The 21025-nt window shown below is 42.5% G+C and overlaps 1 protein-coding gene across 4 annotated transcripts in view; it reads right to left on the minus strand.

Annotated features, from left to right (window-relative positions):
* ARFGEF3 (ARFGEF family member 3) overlaps nt 1-21025 on the minus strand; it is a 206982-nt gene that overhangs the window by 178284 nt on the left and 7673 nt on the right. Inside the window, exon 2 of one of the 4 annotated variants that reach the window (XM_057528070.1) lies at nt 2786-2915. The exons of the other annotated variants lie outside the window; for them this stretch is intronic. Within the exon in view, the coding sequence (XP_057384053.1) occupies nt 2786-2823 (38 nt within the window). The 5' untranslated portion in view covers nt 2824-2915. The remainder of the gene's footprint in view (nt 1-2785; nt 2916-21025) is intronic. 4 annotated transcript variants of the gene reach the window in all.

The raw sequence follows: 21025 nt of genomic DNA on the forward strand, positions 1-21025 counted from the left end.
TGCTTTAAACACATTATAGACTCTATACTTTCCCTCTCCCAGCCTGTACAGTCAGCTGAATAAGACCTACATTAATCTGCCACTCAACAGGTAGGTCTGGCCTCACCTGATGTGAAGACAAGACTGGGACTAAATTTATTTTTAAAGGTTGGGTTTGTTATTGGCATTATAGTGCCAAATTGAAAGTTGCAGTTTTCAGACTGTGGCAAGGTATCTTTCAGCCTGTTTTAAACTGCCTTAAACATGCTCACCCTGTAGGCAGTTTTATTTACCATACATCAGCCATGGGCTACTTTATTCCTCTCAAGGTAATATCATATCTATTCTATAACTGCATGACCTTCCTAAATGCAACATGCACTGGAAGAAAAACAAATGCCCAGTATTTTTTTATGCACTGAAGGGAAGAAACAGTAGCAGACTGTCCTCTTAGTGAAATTTTTAAAAACCAGAAGACAGGAAACCAAGACAGTAAGAGCAGCCTGACACCAATCCCAATCCAGGGCATGACAATGGGACTGCAAAGGACTGAGCTGTGACTAAACAGGAGGGCCGTCCAGATCCTCCTTCCCATGGGCATTCACATAAGTCTTCCTGGTGTTATTATTCTTGGCACGCTTATCCATCAGAGGTCACAAAGAACAAATGCAACACAGCCATTCACAACAGTCTTGGCTGTAAATGCCCGAAATCCAAATAGAGACTTAGTGAGTTTGCAAAACTACATATCCCACAGAATCAGTGGAAACAAGCTAAGGTCCTCAAGGCTGATAAAGATGTTCATATGGCAGAAAGGGAAATTTGTCAATGAATTTATCAAGTATTCACATATTTTAAACACTATAACTATGATTCTGCTATAATTACTATTTTTATCGGTAAAATCCCACTATATAGACTCTTCTAGCTAAAGAAAAGAATCTCTCCTTTTCCAGGGTAATGAAAGGACCCCCATTCAGAAAACGGAGAGTAACTGACTCGACCACGTAAACACACTTCCAGCTGCCCAAGATGCCCTGTTACTAGGGTGACCTGACCCACTGTCTATATCACAGCAGGAACATGCTGAACAGGATCAAAATGACCAGGAACCCTGCAGCTGAAAGACAGGGTCAAATCAACCCGGGAAGTAAACATTCAGACTCAAGTTTATGGGCCCTTACTCATCACCACTCTCACAGGCACAGTGGGTGGCTGTCCTCTTTCCCTGGGGACAAAGAAGGACCCAGTGTCCCTATGCAGGCTGAGTTCCACCCAGTCATCCCCGGAGACATTTCTGCTGGCATGCCAAGGCAGCCGGACCTGCCCAACTGAAAGCTCAGGGTGTCTGAGCAGGGAGCGCCCCTGCTCTGGTGTAAGTGTGAAGGCCATAGGGAAGATCACAGTATCGTGGGGGGCAATGAAGTCTGTTAACTCTGGCCCAACCTGGAGATTTATGATTTCGTTTTGGCCAACAAACACAGGGTATAATCCTGGGCATGTTGCTGAGCTCTCTCTGGGACGTCGCTTCTACTCACAAGACACTGGGAAGGGTCTGCCCTTCCCAGCCCCCTTCAAAAGGATGAGAAGGATAAACTGAGTAGGAGATATGAAAGGGCTCTGAAAGCAAACACTTTATAGAAGTATCAGGGAGGTGTACTGGGAGAGGTGTACTGGGGAGAGTGAACTCTAAGGAAACCCTCTTTCATCCTGGCTCAGACACCTGCCTTCTTTTCAAGTCTCAGCTGTCTTATCTGCAAGATGGGGATCTCTCTATCACCTCTTCAAATTCTAAAAGCCTCTACTTCTCTGAAATGTGTGGTTGGCAGTGTTAGCAGCCTTCTCCTTAGCAACTAGATTCCAACTCTGTTTTGACTGACAGTATGGTCAGCCTCAACTGGTAGATCAAGATTGGTCTAAGCCTTTCCGGAGAATCCTGTTTCCTACTTTTCAGCCTCCCCTGTGGCTCTGAACAACCTTTTGCTTTCCTGATATAAAGGATTAGACCTGTTTAGCTGGCACTGCCCTTCTGCCTTCAGTTTTTTTTGCCTTCTGTCTTGGATTAGGATGTGATGACTGGAGCTGCAACAGCCTTTTTGTGGTATGAAGAGCCAACTATAATGGAAGGTCAACAGAATCCTGGACATACCAGTGCTGAAGGCCTAACTCCAGACTGCATAGTATATGAGGGAAATAAGCCCTATCTCGTTTAAACTTCTGTTAGACTTTCCACTACTTACCACTGAAGGCATTCATAACCTATACAGTGATAAAGCCTATTCTTAGAGAAGAGCCAGTATTCAAATAATTGCATATATGCCTTCTCTCTCGATACATTTTTCCAAAGGGGAAAGGGGAAATGAAGGAATAGATAGGGACAACGTTCATTCCTATTCTAACACATCTAAATGACAGGTATTCAGCAAACATGCATCAAAGACAGAATATATTAGTTAAAAGAACAATTTTCAAGTCAGACCTGTATTTGAACCTCTATCATATATTAGCTGTGTGACTTCAAGCAAATGGTTTTATCACTCCAATCTGTTTTATCATTAAAATATAGGTTATATTAGAACCTATTGTATTGTTGTAAAATTTAATAAAGACAATGCGTAAAGTCATTAGTACAATTCCTGGCATAGATCAATGCTCCATAATTGGTAGCCTTCAGTATTGTGGGGGGCAGGCACATTATATAGACCAGGGTCCCTGAGTATAAAGACGACGGAGTTTGGGGTCTAACTGGCGGAGCACACGAGTAAATCAGTTATTTGCGGCAGTGGGACAAGGTTATGATACCCACCTGTGTGCCCAGGGTGTGGGAGAGAAGCTTGGCCCCATCTCCAAGGCCCCAGGCCTTGTAAATGCCACAGATGTTTCAGCTCTCCTATTCCACCAGTTACCAAAAACTCAATTTAGAATTTCAACTTGACCTGCAGAAGAAATAAAAAGGACAACAAAATGGCCAAACGACAGCCAGAAAAGAGGAAAAAGATGCCATCAATAGATCTTCAGGTTACAGCTGCCACATTCACCTGGGCTATCCTCCTACCCCTGTGTCCCTGAGGGTCAAGGGATTCCTTTAGGGAGAGTGTATTGGGGAGGGTGCTTTCAGCTGCAAGTGATAGGAAATCCAACTCCCTAAGAGGCTTAAACAAGGAGGCAGGCTGGCTCCAGGCTGAGGTAAGTCCATGCTCTCAAGGCACAGCCAAGAACCCAGGTTCTTTCCATCTTTCTACTAATCCACCCTCGATTTGTCAGCTTTATCCCCTGGCTGGGTGGGATAAAGAGACAGAGACACAGAGACAAAGCAGCTGTAGTTGCTACAAGCATCATTCAAATGTGACAAGTTTCAGCGGAAGAAAGAACTTCACCTTGACAGGACTGAGACAGCATCCCTCTCACACCCCATTCTGATACACGGGATGCAGGGCAAGCCCATGGCCACACCAGACAGCCCAGCCTGCAATGGGGCAGCCTCCTCTGAAGCACAGGGCTGATAATAGTGGCAGTTCCTGATACCCAATCAGGCCTGTTGGGGGTAGGGGGTGGTTAGGCAACCAAAGGTTTCTGATCCGCAGAAAAATGATGGTTCCAGTTCCCTATTTCAGATGCCAGAATTTATTTTAAAGAACATTTACAAGGGCCACAGTGCAGTTTTCCAGATCTTGCCAACTTGGGCTGATTTGTTTGTAATTCCCAAGGGCCAATTAGGCCTCTTTGTATTCTTGGAAACCAGAAATAACACTTAAACCCGGATTCTTATCTGCTCCTTTGGTCCAAGAACTTTGTTTTCCACTCTAAAATCACACTTTGAAACTCAGGACCGGAAAAAACAAAACAAAACAAAACACCCTTAATCCTGCTACAAACTGCTAAAACACTGCGAGCCTATTTCATCAGAGGGAAGTTTCTCTTGTGATTTGTTGTATATTCTGCAAAGTACTGTCTTATTTGATATCTTATGTAATCTTCATAAGACCTCAATAAGGAGGACATTGTTTGCAGGACTGTGATGGGGCAATTTCCACGGCTAGTGGCTCTAAAAAGAATCCGGGGGGCAGTTCCACAGGCCTGTGAGGCAGGAGAACAGAGAGCCACCTCCCTCCAAAGCATAACCGCATGCTTGCTGTGCAGGCCTAAAGCTTTGGGGGCCAAGGCGAGGTCCTGAGAAGGTAGGGCTGAAAGCAGCTCCTGTTCTCAGGTACGAGGAAGAGTTGGTGACTCCGAAGAACGAATGATTTGAGATTCTGGCTTCTGAAATGGGGAGAAATGGTTCTCAAAGTATAGCCTAGACACCTGAGATCTTGTCAGAAGGTCCATAAGTTCAAAACTTTTCATTCTCAATCTCTTAGGAGTATACAGTGGAGTTTATCAAAAAAGAATTTTCACAATTATCTGAAAAGGTGATTAAAATTACCCTCCTGTTTTAAACCATTTACCTGTTGAAGCTGGATTTGCTTTATCTACGTCAACCAAAGCAGCAGATTGTAACAGACTGAATGGAGAAGCAGAGCTGAGGATCCAGCTGTTTTCTATTAAGCCAGATAGTAAAGAGGCTGGCAAAATGTAAAATTTGTCTGTTTTGAAAGCAGTGGTTAAGAATCCGCCTGCCAGTGCAAGGGACACGGGTTCGAGCCCTGGTCCGGGAAGATCCCACATGCCGCAGAGCAACTAAGCCTGTGCGCCACAACTACTGAGCCTGAGCTCTGGAGCCCACGAGCCACAACTACTGAGCCCACGTGCGGCAACTACCAAAGCCCGGGCGCCTAGAGCCCGTGTTCCCCAACTAGAGAAGCCACCGCAATGAGAAGCCCGCGCACTGCAACGAAGAGTAGCCCCCGCTCACTGCAACTAGAGAAAGCCAGCGCACAGCAATGAAGACACAATGCAGCCAAAAATAAAATAAATAAAACGAAAAAAAATTTTTTAAGTCTTTATATTAATATGTAGTGGGCTTATTTTTAATGAATTATTTTAAAATTTCTATTTTAATGTCTAATATGGTAAATATAATCCAAAAAATTCTTAAAAAGTTCTTTGAGGTTCTCAGTAGTTTTTAAAAGCGTCAAAGGTCTTGAGACCAAAATGTCTGAGAACTGCTGCATTAATGTAACGAATGAATTGAAACCGAGCAGGACCCCGTGGGGCTCCTGGGCATGGAAGCCTTTCTGTCCCCCATTTCTTGTTTGTAGGCAAAAGACTCCAGCCTCCATGACCTTCCAAGAGTTTCAAAGGGGTGATTCCAATAGTTGCTAATCGGGGAAGGGAGGGGATGCAGAGACAAGGTAGGAGCAGCCAAGAAACAATAGCGCAGCCTTGGGGCAGGGTCCTGGTTCCACCCCAAGGGATACACATAACAATATCTTTGAATTCTCTACAGAACTAAAACCCTCAACACATGGAAGGTGTTAGCATTCTTCATTCCAGAGAAGACCACCTGAGGCCAGATTAAAGGAACCACAGAAGTTTATCAAGAGACCACTTGAGACCAGATAAAAGGAACCAGAGAAGCTCACTAGGAGAGACCACCTGAGGCCAGATTAAAGGAGTGCAGACCCTGCACACACCCTAATATTATCAGCAACCCCGCCCTTGAACCTTTGCTATAAAACTCCTCACCAAATCCAAGTTGGGACAGTTTTTGGGGGGCACGAGCCCACTGTGTCCCCCTTTGCCTGGCAAAGCAATAAAGCTATTCTTTCCTACTTCACCCAAAATTCTGTCTCCGAGATTTCGATTCAGCACCAGCGCACAGAGGCCGAGTTTTCAGCAGAACAGGTAAAGAAAATGTGTGATTTTCTGCACCCAATTCCAATGGGGGAGTCCCCACCACCACCAAGCAACTCTCCAACATCAGTGGGGTGTCCTACAGTTCAACTCAAAACACTGTCTACCTGGAGACAGCATCAAATTCCACAGTTAAGTCCCACAAGACTCACCCCCCTCACCCCCACTTCAGATGCCAATCACGAATTTAGGTTGTCACCTGTGCTTCAGACCGACCTGTCACAGAGAGGACGTTCTCAGCACACCCTCCCTAGATTGGATTAATTTGCTAGAGCGGTTCGGAGAATTCAGAGAAACATTTTACTTACTAGATTAGCGGTTTATGATATAAGGACATAACTCAGGAATAGCCAGATAGATTAGTGGTTTATGATATAAGGACATAACTCAGGAATAGCCAGATGGAAGAGATGCAGAGGGCAAGGTGTGTGGGAAGGAGCTTCCCTGCTCTCTCCAAAGTGCTCCACTCTCTGCAAATCTCCACAAGGAAGCTTTCAGAATTCTGGAGGCTTCATGACGTAAGCACTATCGATTAAATCATTGGCGCTAGGCTACCGAACTCAATCTCCAGCCCCTCTCCCCTCCGCAGAGGTCCAGGAGTGGGGCTGAAAGCGCCAACGCTCCAATCATGTGGTTGGCTCCACCCGCAACCAGCCCCCACCCTTAGGTGCTTTCCAAAGTCACCTCATTAACCTCGTTAACGTAACAAGAAACACCTCTATCGCTCTAGTCACTTAAGAAATTCCAAGAGTTTTAGGAGTTCTGGTGCCAGAAATGGGATGAAGACCAAATACTGCTGACCCTTAAACACCTCGGGGGTCAGGGGTGGCGACCACCTGCAGTAGAAAATCCAAGTATAACTTTACAGGCGGCCCTCCTCATCCTTGGTTCTGTGGATTCAACCAACCTGGGATCGTGTGGTACTGTAGTATGCATTAAGTGAAAAAAATCTGTGTATGAGGACAGGACCCTCACAGTTCAAACGTGTGTCGTTCAAGGGCCAACTGTATATGTATTCAATATTTATTATAAATCACAATATCACAGTGATTTACATGTGTGTGTGTATATATATATATATACACATACACATAAACAAACACACACACACAATGGAAAATTACTCAGCTCTAAAAGGAAGGAAATCCTGCCATTTACAATAACATGGATGAGCCTTGAGGGCATTATGCTAAGTGAAATAAGTCAGAAAAAGACAGATACTGTACGATCTTATATGTGGAATCTAAAAAACCAAACACATAAAAATGGAGTGGACGGATTGGTGGTTGCCGCAGACACAGGGTGGGGGGATGGGTGAAAGAGGTCAAAGGGTACAAACTTCCAGTTATAAGATGAATAAGTTCTGGCCATCTAATGTACAGAATGGTGACTCTAGTTAATAATAATGTTATTGTATACCTGAAAATTGCTAAGAGAGTAAATCTTAAAAGTTCTCACCACGCACACACAAACTATGTGAGGTAATGGATGCGTTAACTAACCTTATTGTGGTGATCATTTCACAATATATATTTAAATCATCACATTTTATACCTTAAATTTACACAACATTATATGTCAATTATACCTCAATAAAGCTGGAAAAAAATGTATATATATATATGCCAGTGACACAGAGAGTCCTGAGACAAACCCTGTGGGCTAGAAGCTGCTTTCTCACTAGGATGCTGAGGAAATATGTAGATGTGGGAGGGAAAACAGAGGCTCTTCCCCTGCCCAGGAGGCAGCAGGCCGGCATGGTGAGCCCTTGCTAGGGAGAGCTGGTCCGCACCTGTGGCCTGCAATGTGGTCCCTGCAGATCTGTCTCCTTTACATCTACTGCTCGGTCAGTGATCACAGGGGGAAAACAGAGGCACCTACCTTCACCAGTGCCCATGCTTCCGTGTCCATATCCACTCACAGAAGCGGACAGGCAAAATGACTAGCTCAGGGTCCCAATGGCCCCTCGTGGGAGAACCAGGACTTGCACCCAGGACCTAATGTATTACGATTATGTTTACCTTCCCCTCAGCAAGCGGTGGGCTCTTAGAGATTTTCTGTTTTGTTTCCCACTGTGTTCCCAGCACATAGAACTTTGCTTGCTCGGCCCTGACTCCAAACCCAGGACACCTGCTCACCCCAGCCACTGCCTCTTCCCCCAGAGCCCAGATTCCCCTCGCACTGTCCTCCTACTACCGATCAGGGCTCCAGATGCCGCCAACAGAGATGTGGACATTCAGGACCCAGAGCTGCAAGGCAATCAGCGCGAACAAATATTTATAAAGGCGCCCACTGTACTGAATGCTTGGGCGCGCACACCTTAAACTAACAATCGCTTTCTTTCTTAATCAAATACCCTACTGACTTCAAATTACATCTATATTTTTACTATCTCTGAAACACATGCATGCTCCCCTCCCCCGTTTCAGCAAATATCATGTTACTGGCCTTATCGTCCACATCCAGCTTTATTTCAGAGACAGAGATGGAGTGAAAATCCTGTAGGGTCCGCAGCCCTCCGCGGCCCAAGCTGGGTGGCCTCTGTGCTCAGGTGCCTCCCTCTGCCCTCTCCCCACGACTCAGCTCCTGCACAGCTGGACCCAGTTTCCCAGCTTCTCTACCAACCTCTCTGAAATAAGCACACAAAACCCCTTTTGTTTTTGAAGGACTTTCCTCCCAGCTGGTAAATACAGAAAAACAAAATGGGGCTTACAAAACAAAGCCAGCAATGGGGAGAGGAAAAAAAAAATCTTTGAAATGCAACAGTTCTCTGGATGTCACTAAATTAAAAATGAGCCTAGGTCTGCCCCTATTCAAAATACAACCTATTCTAGATATATTCCTTTAGTTTAGGCCTAAAAATGAGTTCTGCCGTAAGTCTTCTCTTGGTAATTCTGCAGGTTTCCTCATCTTAACCACACCTAAAGAAAGCACCTTAGTTGCTACTTAGATTCTTCCCTCCATCACGTAACCAGAAACCTGGAGAGGTAAGGGTTCGTTTTTGAATCACATAATTACCCAGGTTTCCCAGTGTGTATTCACATCAATCCCAGACTAACATCTCTTTCATCTGAAGTCTCCTTTTGCCTTTCAGACAGGAGAAGTCAATTTAGGTCATTTCCTGGCAAAGTCACATCTACACATTAATCTCGAAAGCTCTAATAATTCGTGGCTCGCCCCTCATCTGCATATAGGACACTCCCTCTTTTAAAAGCTCTAGCTCATTGGAGATTGCACTTAAAGTTGTTTTCAATACAAAGTGGTCTCATTGATATTCCCACATTGGTAAGTTGTACTCATGAGTGAGCAGTGACTAACTACAGCCAATTTCCCAAGAGTTCTTTACAATCATGGTGCTTTGTCAAATAATTTGTTGCATGAAGTTTAGTTTTATATATCTCAGCTTTTCACATAAATTACAAATCAGAAAACAGAAACATCTGTGTTAAGTCAATAATGGGAGAGGTAATACTCTGTAATGGGTTAAGAAGGTGAACTTTGACTCCAAGTCCTGACTGTCCCAGACTGGTTCAAGGAGTCTTTCCATCTCAGGGCTTCCCCCCACCTCACAGGAGAGCAGGCAGGATGGAGACCAGCATGTGTAACACCTAAGAGTCCCTGGCACATAATAAAGGTTGAAAAATGTTGACTTAGTAGAACGTCCCAAATTTAGTTGGGAACATGTGAATCACAGGCAATTAAGCATGCCAAGAAGCATCATATTAACAGTACTGAACTATAAAACAGATAAAGGGAGAGCTCCTGTGTCAAATTAATTGGACTTAGCTTGAAAAATATATATCAGGGCATTATGTAATTACATAACCCTACTGAGTTATAAAGTTCAACTACACATAAATATGCAGTAAAATACAAATATAAATATGAAATAGTTAATAAACAAAGATGTCCAAAGAAACTAAATACGATTCTAGTCTTTGTACCATCCCCAGGAGAAAGGTTCTAGCGGGTGAAAAAGAGAGATTCAAATACCTCACTGAGCCATTTACATCACTGAATCGATAAGCTCAGGTCCCTACCCATCTCTTGGAATCCATTTTTATAACCCGTCAATGTAAACAATTTCTCAGAGACATACTTTGAAATTAAAGCAGGAAATCTGGACCTAAATTGCCTGTAAGACACCGTTTAATTATAAAAAGCATGCACAGACTAACCCACACGGCAAAAATCCTACCTTCATTCCACTCAAAAGGAATGAAAACCCAAGAAAGAAAACTCATGATTGGACTGTTAGACTTTTTCAAAATTGAGTATGTTTCCTTCTAACACTTCCCTTTAGAGCTAAGTGCCAAAAAATAAAGACATCAACTACTTGTTACAAAGGAAGGATGAGTGGTCATGGCTGGTTTTGAACATTAATATGTTGCTCACATCCCAAAATATCACTCAAGCCCAATAACCTCTACATCCCAGCTTGGGTAGGTTATGCACGTCTCTAACTGACTGCATCATTTAAAGTGCTTTTAGGTCCAGGGCTATTAACAAGGAGAAGCTTTATAATTGAGAGTTAATTGTAAGTCTTCCTTATCAAAGGGGTTAGAACACAAAAACCATTAGAATTGGCTTTACAGGCTGGCAGATACACAGAAGCGGCTGTTTGTAAGTTAAGAAACAGTATATAGTATTGTCACTTATACTATGTTAAAAGGTGACAGGAATACCCTTTGTTTCTACAGCAATAGGGAAAGGAAAAAGAGAAACTAGATCTTTGGGGCACCTTGTTTTCTAACGTGGATTTCAGCAGCCCCACTGCTAAAGGGTGGGCTTACAGGCTATTCCACAGGCCACTTTCTCACTGCTGACTGGTTTTTGTGGCTAACACAGAAATGTCATTCTGCTCACCTGTTTAGGGGAAGCCGGATCTCAGGGAGCTGGAACAGTTCAGGTCGACTTCGTGGCAGGCCCTTGGTCACTTAAATGATTCCCACTGACCCCGGGCAAGATTGACAGCTCCCTCCATTTTTCCTTTCATGGCTCCATGGGATAAAGACTTCTCTAAGACTGGGCCAGGCTTAGACTAACCACAGTGTCTAAAGCCTTCTATATGTATATTTTTTTCTGGTGCAGAACCAGAAAAAGATCAAGAGAGCCAAAACTTACTTACATTTGCACGCCTCTGCAAATAGAAGTCAGCCGTGCTATGGAGGAAAGCTGGAAACCGCCGAGAGGAGACCTCAAGATGAGTTTAAATCCAGGAGAAGCACAGATGTTTGCAATTTACCTGGAATAACGGGGAAGCCTCATCAGAAGCACCTGTCCTGCATTTATGCGAACATCCTCCCTTCAGTTAGCATAAGCTGAAGGACCTGGAAATTCTGCACTGGCATCCTTTGCCTCCTCCTCTCGACAGCAGGAGGTAGCAAGAGGAGCCCAGCACTTCTCCATGACATAAGAAAAGTGGGAACAACAAATGATGACATCCAAACTGCCTGCCAAAACCCACTGCTGCATTTTAAATCACACACAGTCCTTCCCAGTGGATGTGGAGACACTTATTTCTTCAATTAAAAAACAAACAAAAGGACTTCCCTGGTGGGGCAGTCGCCTGCCCATGCAGGGTACACGGGTTCGAACCCTGGTCTGGGAAGATCCCACATGCTGCAGAGTAACTAAGCCCGTGTGCCACAACTAAGTGTGCCTGTACTCTAGAGCCCGCGAGCCACAACTACTGAGCCTGCGAGTCACAACTACTGAGCCCACGTGCTAAAACTACTGAATCCCGCGTGCCTAGAGCCTGTGCTCCGCAACAAGAGAAGCCACCGCAATGAGAAGCCCGCCCACCGCAAGGAAGAGTAGCCCCCGCTCACCGCAACTAGAGAAAGCCCACGTGCAGCAACAAAGAGCTAATGCAGCCAAAAGTAAGAAATAAATTAAAAAAATATATATTTGCACAACCTGTAGAAGTTGCCCCAGGGTTCAAAGCACAGAACTAAAGCACTAAAATAGATAAAAGCAGCAGAAAAGCAATTAAAACCATACAAAGACTAGGAAGCTATTATGGATGGTTCTCTCCAAGTATAAATGCTACTGAATGTGTTCTCACCCTACATGAAGGCTCAGCAGGTCCCTAGATCAAAATAAGGAGGAATATGTCAACATCTGGGCTGAAAAAAGTGTCTGGACCAGGAAGGCAAAATGAAGCTGGGTAGAGGCTCAGCCAGGGTGGGGATGGGAAGGGGTGGGGGACATATAAGGACAAATGGGAAGGAGGCTGTTAGAGTCTTTCTGGGAACTGCAACTGGCAGAAGAAAAGTAATTAGGCTGAGGATGACTCTGAAGAATCATGGAGAAGGCAAGCAAAATGGCAGCTGAGCCATGGCTGGAGTAATATGTGGGATTGTTCCCAAAGGGCACTGAGAAATGCCAACAAGAGGTTTGCTGCCAATGGCTGCCTTTTAACAAAATTGCTCAAGGATTCCCTTGATGGTTTTATCTCATCTGGACCAGTCCTGTTGTAAGTTACTTGGGCTTAGAGAAAGGGAAAATCCTGGATTGGAGAGGGATGGAGGTGGAGATTCTTGAGTTCTTTAGAACAGAAATACTCCAAGTCAAATTCATGCTGGGGGCGGTGTACAGGAGGCTGCGTGCTTCTTCCAGGTGGGCCAAGGACTCTTCTTGGGAACCCAATGAGAGCTGAACCTCTTGTATATTCAATGTCCTTTGATACAGAATAGTAATCAGGGTCTTGATAACTATCACCAACCCTCAACCTCAATCTAAGAATACACATTAGACTAGTCAGGGCTTTGGTTGAGTAGAGAGTAAGGGGTTTAAGACTATGTTAGCTGAGGTCAATGGATTGGGTGTTGGGTTTCCGGTCTACTCTTTGGGACCTACCATTTTGGCCAGTGAGATATTAGAGGTTCTGTCGCCAAAGTTGAGATTCCCATTCTGGCACAGATTCTTCCAAACAGTATGTTTTCCAAGAATCTAGGTGATGAGGACACAGGTTCCCTGAGATGCACAATGCAGAGTCCAGAGAGGCACTGAACTAGGGGGTGAAAAGATGAATAATTTATATATATGAACTCCTTGAGGATAAGGTCTCAGAACAGACTCCCTAAACAACTGCCAACCTGATTGATAAATGCCATGACAGAGTCATGAGAAGAGTACAGTGAGGGTATGAAGGAGAGAAGGATCACTTTCACCAACCGTAGCTCAGTCTTCAAGGATAAGTAGGAAGAGGAAGTGAGAAAGATTGCATGCTATGAGACACACAGTGGACAATTTTGATGAAGAGAGCAGCTCAGAAAACATCCCCCTATAATTTTAGTGTCCCATATAAAGGGGAGCATCGGATTGCTAACTACAGACCTCCAGACCTCCTGTCTTGGTCTTGGCATGCAAAAGGAAGAGGACTTGTAACAAGTATGCTCTACTTCAACATATGAGATGGCCCCCAAAGGAGGAGGGGCAGAGATTGGGAAATGCCCTCTGTAAAACCCTAGTACATGTGCAAGAGGGTATCCTGGAGTGGGGGGTCTTACTAAACATGTCCTTGGTCATGGGAAAGAGCTTGTTTCCCTGATGGTGCAAGCCACTGAGGTGCCATTCAAAGCAGGACAGGACCACAGTCTGTAGAACCCGGAGGAGGCAGAATAGAGCTTGACTTGAATGTGGCTGGCCTCAGCAGCTGTGAGAACTTTCTGACAGAATGGGGAGTGCGCGGCCAGAACTAGGGTGAGGGAGTTGGCCTTGGGTACAAAATTTAAGGGAGCACTAAAAACTCAGTCCTCAAGATAAATAACATTTTAAGGTCACTTTTTAAAAACTCAAAATTCATGCAAAAATTCTATGATGAGCAAAACATAAAAATTTTGAGACAGGATCTGGCATGTACTTGCACAACTCAGCCTCACTCACCTCACCCTGGTCCCAGTCCTGGGAAAGTGAGCCTCTTGGAAATCTGGCAGGGAAGGTAGAGTAGTACATACAAGAGCAGGCAGCTCAGCCATGATGTCCAAAGTGGTCGAGGCTGAACGTCTGTGGGCCTTGGCACGGGCTGAAAAGCACCCTCCTTGCAGATCTACACAGAGCCATGTGAGGGTGTCCAGACCCAATGCTCCAGGATTTCGAGTTTCTTTTTTTTTTTTTTTTAACATCTTTATTGGAGTGTAATTGCTTTACAATGGTGTGTTAGATTCTGCTGTATAACAAAGTGAATCAGCTATACGTATACATATGTCCCCATATCTCCTCCCTCTTGCGTCTCCCTCCCACCCTCCCTATCCCACCCCTCTAGGTGGTCACAAAGCACCGAGCTGAGCTCACTGTGCTATGCTGCTGCTTCCCACTAGTTATCGATTTTACATTTGGTAGTGTATATATGTCCATGCCACTCTCTCACTTCGTCCCAGCTTATCCTTCCCCCTCCCCATGTCCTCAAGTCCATTCTCTATGTCTGTGTCTTTATTCCTGTCCTGCCCCTAGGTTCTTCAGAACCATTTTTTTTTTTTTTTTTTTTTTAGAGTCCATATATATGTGTTAGCATACGGTATTTGTTTCCCTCTTTCTGACTTACTTCATTCTGTATGACAGTCTCTAGGCAGGATTTCGAGTTTCAAATCCACTAGAGAAGACAGCAGGCAGGGCATTCTGGCCCAGATGCCAGCAGAGAAGCTGACCACTTCCAACCAAGACTCAGAAGCAGAAGAACACTGCAGGAGTCCATTAGAAAGGGAAGAACATTCCCTGGGAATGCGCCAGCAGGTCAAAAATGATCTAAAAGAGCCAATGACTGCAAACAACAACGGTACTGAACAGTCCACAGAAATGGCATAAGCCCTTCTCCTACTAACATATACGGTTAGATAAAAATATAAGCTTTTCAACACTTCAGAGAGAAAAATGATCAGACAGATGTAGATATCATCATAATCAAGCCATCACAAAGACAGTGGGGCACGGAGGGGGAAGACCAATGCATCAACTTGCATGAAGCTAAACATTACAGAAGTTATGGTACCTCCAGGTGGGCTTTAAGCCTGGTGATGGCCTCACAAAACAGACATCAGCCCTAAATATTCATAACAAAAACCAGAGCAGCCCTGAAAATTCCATAAATGATCAGGTTATTTTGGTTATATTACTCGATTCCCAAAGTCACAGGGAAAAAGGAAGAGGTGGAGGGGGTGAGAGGAAGTAGAAAAATGGGAAGAGAAAACATTTAATATTGTTAACTACTAATAGTTCTTGATCAGCAGCTTCCAGGACTTATTTCTTCCTTGGTTGAAAGACCAGCAGCCAACAACAATAAGAGTCAGTAACTATTAGCAGTATACCTTGACTTGGGCAGAGACATTTTACCAAGTGTGTCACTGTGAGTGGTCAACCTAAGCTGCCTTTTGCTAGTCACAAAAGGAGGCCAAGGAGATAGTAACCCCAACCTGAGTGACAGCCTGAGCTCTGGAAGGCCTCTTTCTTGAGTGTGGGCACACCGCGATGGCCCACCAACTCACAGGTCTTATTCAACCCCGTGAAGTTGTGTAAGATCTGAAGTATAAGAAGAGGGGAAAGGGGAGCAAAGTCAGTGAGGGTCCAGTCTCCACATGGAGGAAGATAAGGATGCTTAAATCTCACCTCCAAGATCAAAAGCAAGACTATGGGCAAGAAGGTGGAAAGATTTTCATATAACTCTCTACTAACAAACTCAAGAAATATTCCACAGGGCGGGTTCCCTGGCCCTTCCTCCGTCCCTGACATTGCATCTCACTGGGCACTCTGCGTGAATCCCCATCCTGGTTGCTAAGGCTGCTCACCGTACCAACAACGAGAGTGGGCATTTGCTCAGTGAAAGAGCCCGGGGCAGAAATAAGCAATGCCTCTGACCACTCCTTCATTCCAGCTAAAACTTTTTTCTGTGGGTTTCTCCCCTTCAGTGCCCTATGCACGACCAACTCCAGTCACCAGAGTCACTAAAATCATTCACGTGACATCTAGACTTTTGTTTTCACAAGAAGTCCTCAGAGCAATCAATGGCAAAAAATAAAAATAAAAGATAATACAACCATAGTTCTTTCAAGGTTTCAATTTTCTTCTGGTTTGAGCTATCACTACTAATGTACACAATTGATCAGAACAGTATTAGTAATTATCTATCAGAATGTTAACATATTTAACTTGAAAAGCAGTCAATTAATGGCAAAAGAAAAAATAAGAAAATCAGCACAGCAAAAGTATTTGATGCACAGCAAAGGAAACCATAAACAAAACGAAAAGCTAGAATGGGAGAAAATATTTGCAAACAAAGCAACCAACAAGGGATTAATTTCCAAAATATGCAAATAGCTCATGCAGCTCAATATCAAAAAAAAAAAATAAAGACAATCCAATCAAAAAATGGGTAGAAGATCTAAACAGACATTTCCCCAAAGAAGACACACAGATGGCCAGAGACACATGAAAAGATGGTCAACATCACTAATTATTAGAAAAATGCAAATCAAAACTATAATGAGGTATCATCACCTCACACGGGTCAGAATGGCCATCATCAAAAAATCTACAAATATTAAACTCTGGAGAGGGTGTGGAGAAAGGAAACCCTCCTACACTGTTGGTGGGAATGTAAATTGGTACAGCCACTATGGAGAACAGTATGGAGGTTCCTTAAAAAACTAAAAATAGAGCTACCATATGATCCTGCAATCCCATTCCTGGGCATATACCTGGAGAAAAACATAATTCAAAAAGATATTATACTTGTACCCCAATGTTCATTGCAGCACTCTTTACAATAGCCAGGACATGGAAGCAACCTAAATGTCCATCAACAGATGAATGGATAAAGAAGATGTGGTACATATATACTATGGAATATTATTCAGCCATAATAAAAAGAACAAAATAATGCCATTTGCAGCGACATGGATGGACCTAGAGATTGTCATATTGAATGAAGTTAAGTCAGACAGAGAAAGACAAATATCATATGATATCGCTTATGGAGTCTAAAAAAAGGGTATAAATGAACTTATTTACAAAACAGAAATAGAGTCACAGATATAGAGAACAAATTTATGGTTACTAAGGGAGAAAGGGGGAAGAGAAGGGTAAATTGGGAGATTGGGATTGACATATACACACTACTATATATAAAATAGATAACTAATAAGAACTTACTGTATAGCACAGGGAACTCTACTCAATACTCTGTAATGACCTATATGGGAAAAGAATCTAAAAAAGAGTGGATATATGTATACGTATAACTGATTCACCTTGCTGTACAGCAGAAACTAACACACCATCGTGAATCAGCTATACTCCAATAAAACTCAGTAAAAAAAATTTTTTTTCACATCTTTATTGGAGTATAATTGCTTTACAATGGTGTGTTAGTTTCTGCTTTATAACAAAGTGAATCAGCTATACGTATACATATATCCCCATATCTCTTCCCTCTTGCGTCTCCCTTCCTCCCACCAAAAAAAATTTTTTTTAATTTTTAAAAAGTATTTGAGATTTGATTTAGTCCTCATAGCTCTTTTCAAAACCTGAAGCAACAAAAAAATCTGCAAATAATCACTTCTACGTGATTATGTAACAGAAATGGAAACAATCTGAATACGAAATCAGAATGCCAAGAAATAGTTTATGAACCTGGCTTCTTTCTCGTATACTAAATATCACTGAAGAAAAAACTCATTAAAATAGAAATATAACTGAAGAAAAAAAAATTAACATATCCAAGTTCTTTCTTATAAGCAAATATTTAGAGTGCCTAATTAAAAATTTTTTTTTAGATTTATTGTGCTCAAACAATAGAAAGATGCCATGTTAAACATAATACTGGACAGAGTAAGTGCCCTGTGGGTTTAAAAATGCCTGGAAGATGAATCAAAGGATTAAAGGAAAACTGATTCACAACAGAGGGGGAAAGTCCACTATGGAGTATGTTCTCATTATATCACTTCCCTGATATCAAATGAAATAGACAATCAGACTTGATTCAATAGCTTGTTTTTGTTCTAATTATGGCTTATTCCTATACCCTAAAAAAGGCTTTGAAGGGCTCCCAACTATTACAAATCACAGTCAGACTGAAACCTTCTGATATGCATAAAATTCTACAATAAATTTATAATTTGTGCCTCTTAACAGTGTTTTCCAGCTACGTTTGTCTTCATTCTTCTCCCTCGGAATATAAAACTGAGTGCAAGGCTTAAATCTGCTATGTCTCATTCATACATTCAGTTCTCTGTACAAGAATGCCTGACAGACTTTGTTGCACATCTGGAATACAATAACACACATTCCTCTGTATACAGGATGACATCATCAGCTTTTTATCATTCGGACAAATACTCTGAATCATATTTCTAATAATGGTGAAGATATGTAAACACACACACACATATATATATATATTCATATTCACCCACGGTTCCTCATCCAGCATCTTTCCCACCAATTTTGTCATTACCTCCTATGGTTGAACAAGATGGCCAGCTGGCTCTGGAGTAAAGCTCAAGACCATGGACAAAAGTAACGCTCAGTGGCTAAACAGGATCAAGCATGGCCCATTAACACTGTATTTTCTCCAACTCATTTGGTCACACACACACCTAGAGTTGGAAAATGCCAGTTGTCTTTTGATGAACATTCCCAGGCACTGTAGGAGCCTCTTCTGGTATCATCATCACCTTCTTGCCCCTAACCCTGAAGGCAAACCTTATCACAGACCCAAAGCCATAGAAAGTCTCACTGTAGTTTCAACAACCCTTTGGATAGAGAAACAACCTTTAGAGCAGTGTCATCAAATGCTTTCACTCAGGGCTTCCCTGGTGGTGCAGTGGTTGAGAATCTGCCTGCCAATGCAGGGGACGCGGGTTCGAGCCCTGGTCTGGGAAGATCCCACATGCTGCGTAGCAACTAGGCCCGTGAGCCACAACTACTGAGCCTGCGCGTCTGGAGCCTGTGCTCTGCAACAAGAGAGGCCGCGATAGTGAGAGGCCCGTGCACCGCGCTGAAGAGTGGCCCCCGCTTGCCGCAACTAGAGAAAGCCCTCGCACAGAAACGAAGACCCAACACAGCCATAAATAAAAATAAAATAAATAAATAAATAAATAAAATTTAAAAAAAATGTTTTCACTCTTACAGCCACTAAGAAAATTTTTAAATTCCATTTTTCACACATTTTAAGTTGACATTTAAATTTCTCAACCATAATTTTAATTAACTGCAAAGGCTGTAATTCTGGCATATTGGAATTAGTAAAATTTTAATTAAAACATATCACTCATTTCAAGGTATCTAATGAAATCCAAATACCACACCAATTTGAAAACCACCTTCATCCATCAAAAAATATGTGAACAAACTCTTCTTTTAGAGTAAAAAAGGCTGTATTGTTCTCTTGTCTCCTGGAACTTGTATTTCCACTTTACCCCCACCCCCAACCAGAGAATATTCTCTTGATATAACATGCTTTAACACTTGATTTTATTAATCTCCCTATTATATTTCTCTGTAACAAAAATGTGTATAAAGTGATTTTTTAAAATTTCCTGTGGCTATAAGGCTTAAAAGTGTTCCATTTTCTTCTGATGCAAATGACTGATCCAAACAACATTAATAATTATAAGAATGTTAATATAGTTAACATGGAAATTACAATTTTATTGGAAATGTATTTCTAAAGAAATGGACAGGGCTTGTTTATTTTTCTCAACTAGTTCATATATCTATAGATGAATATTCTCTATTGCTATAAGAAGGTGGGGTTTAACATCAATTCCATACCTTTTTTCCCACGTTTAAAGACGTAAGCAATAAGAAACCTTTTTTATATAAGAAAGGAATGAAGGAGATTTATCATCAAAAAATCTTTTTGTCTATTATCTCATAACTAGATTAGGTCCTCCTTCAATTTTGTTGAAAGCCAAGAAGTAAAAACTAACCTGCAAAAAGATGTGTGCCCTGATCACTGTATTCATCCCCTTTATCAACACAGACACTAATATTTTCACAGTCCTTTGTTGGTAGGAAGAGGGTTTTGCACCCCAGGAAAACACACCACAGTCAGATTCAGGATGGGATGGGTAACAGCTGTCCTTTGTCAGGCAGGAGAAGGTTAAGAAGTGAAATGGAAAAGGAGACGTGGCAAAATCAGTTCTGAAGCAAATAATTTTAAGACAGGGTACCTACAGAAATTGGGAAATCGTCTCCTTTAAACCATCCATGCCTTCGTATCTCTTGGAGTGTTTTCACATGGATACCCCAGCTGGAATATACCTCCTCCGGGCAAGAATGTTGCTGCCAGACATTCTACCCATTTAGAAGCTTTATACCCACAAAAGTACACTTGGTTTGATTAACACATGAATTACCTTACAATATATCAGCCTGTAGCAGACACTACAGGAGAAGTAATACATTTTTAAAAAAGACAGAAACATAATTCTTGTTCAATCTACTTGAAAAGAGAGAAAATACCTAATAAATCAGTGTGCTGACACTATAGAAACTATATGCAACAAAAGATTGTTTTTAATAATCTCAAAGAAAAATCTGGAAACGATCCAAATGTCTAACAATAAGAAAACTGCGAAATAATTCATGTTGCAGCAGCCATACAATGGACATATATGCAATATTTTAATTTGAAGAACATATACTGACATTAGAAAATGTTCTTCATATGGTGCTGACCGAAAACACAAGCAGGAAACAAACTTGTAAATAAAACTTCATATTAATTTGTATGTGTGCTGGGGGGAAAGTCTATTAAGAAAATCTATTAAACCGTTTTCAGTGGTTACCCTTAGGAGGTGTAATTATGGGTAACTTTCTTATTTGCTCTTTCCCAATTTCCACATAAAGCATGTATTTCTCTCATGATGGTGGAGGGGGGTGGGGAGTGGGAAGAGTTGAGGAAGTGGGGAGATAGATTCACTGTCTCAGGGCTGCTGCTGATGCCTATAGAGTTTGTGAGATGGTGTCCAACCAAGGGGCCAGTGAGAGCTTAAATCCAACCCACATCGTGCAGGGCTGCTCTCCCAGTAAGGGGGCGCCATTTCCCAACTCACAGTGGAAGATTCCGTCCACCGTCCACACCCTCGCTTAGATTTCGGTCATTTCTCTCCTTGACCAATTTTATCCTTTCATCCCTGACTTCCACAGCTGGTTCCTTTGGATTACTGACTTCACACCCTCACTTAGATTTCGGTCATTTCTCTCCTTGACCAATTTTATCCTTTCATCCCTGACTTCCACAGCTGGTTCC

Source organism: Balaenoptera acutorostrata, chromosome 14 (assembly GCF_949987535.1).
Source record: "Balaenoptera acutorostrata chromosome 14, mBalAcu1.1, whole genome shotgun sequence".
Lineage (NCBI taxonomy): Eukaryota > Metazoa > Chordata > Mammalia > Artiodactyla > Balaenopteridae > Balaenoptera > Balaenoptera acutorostrata.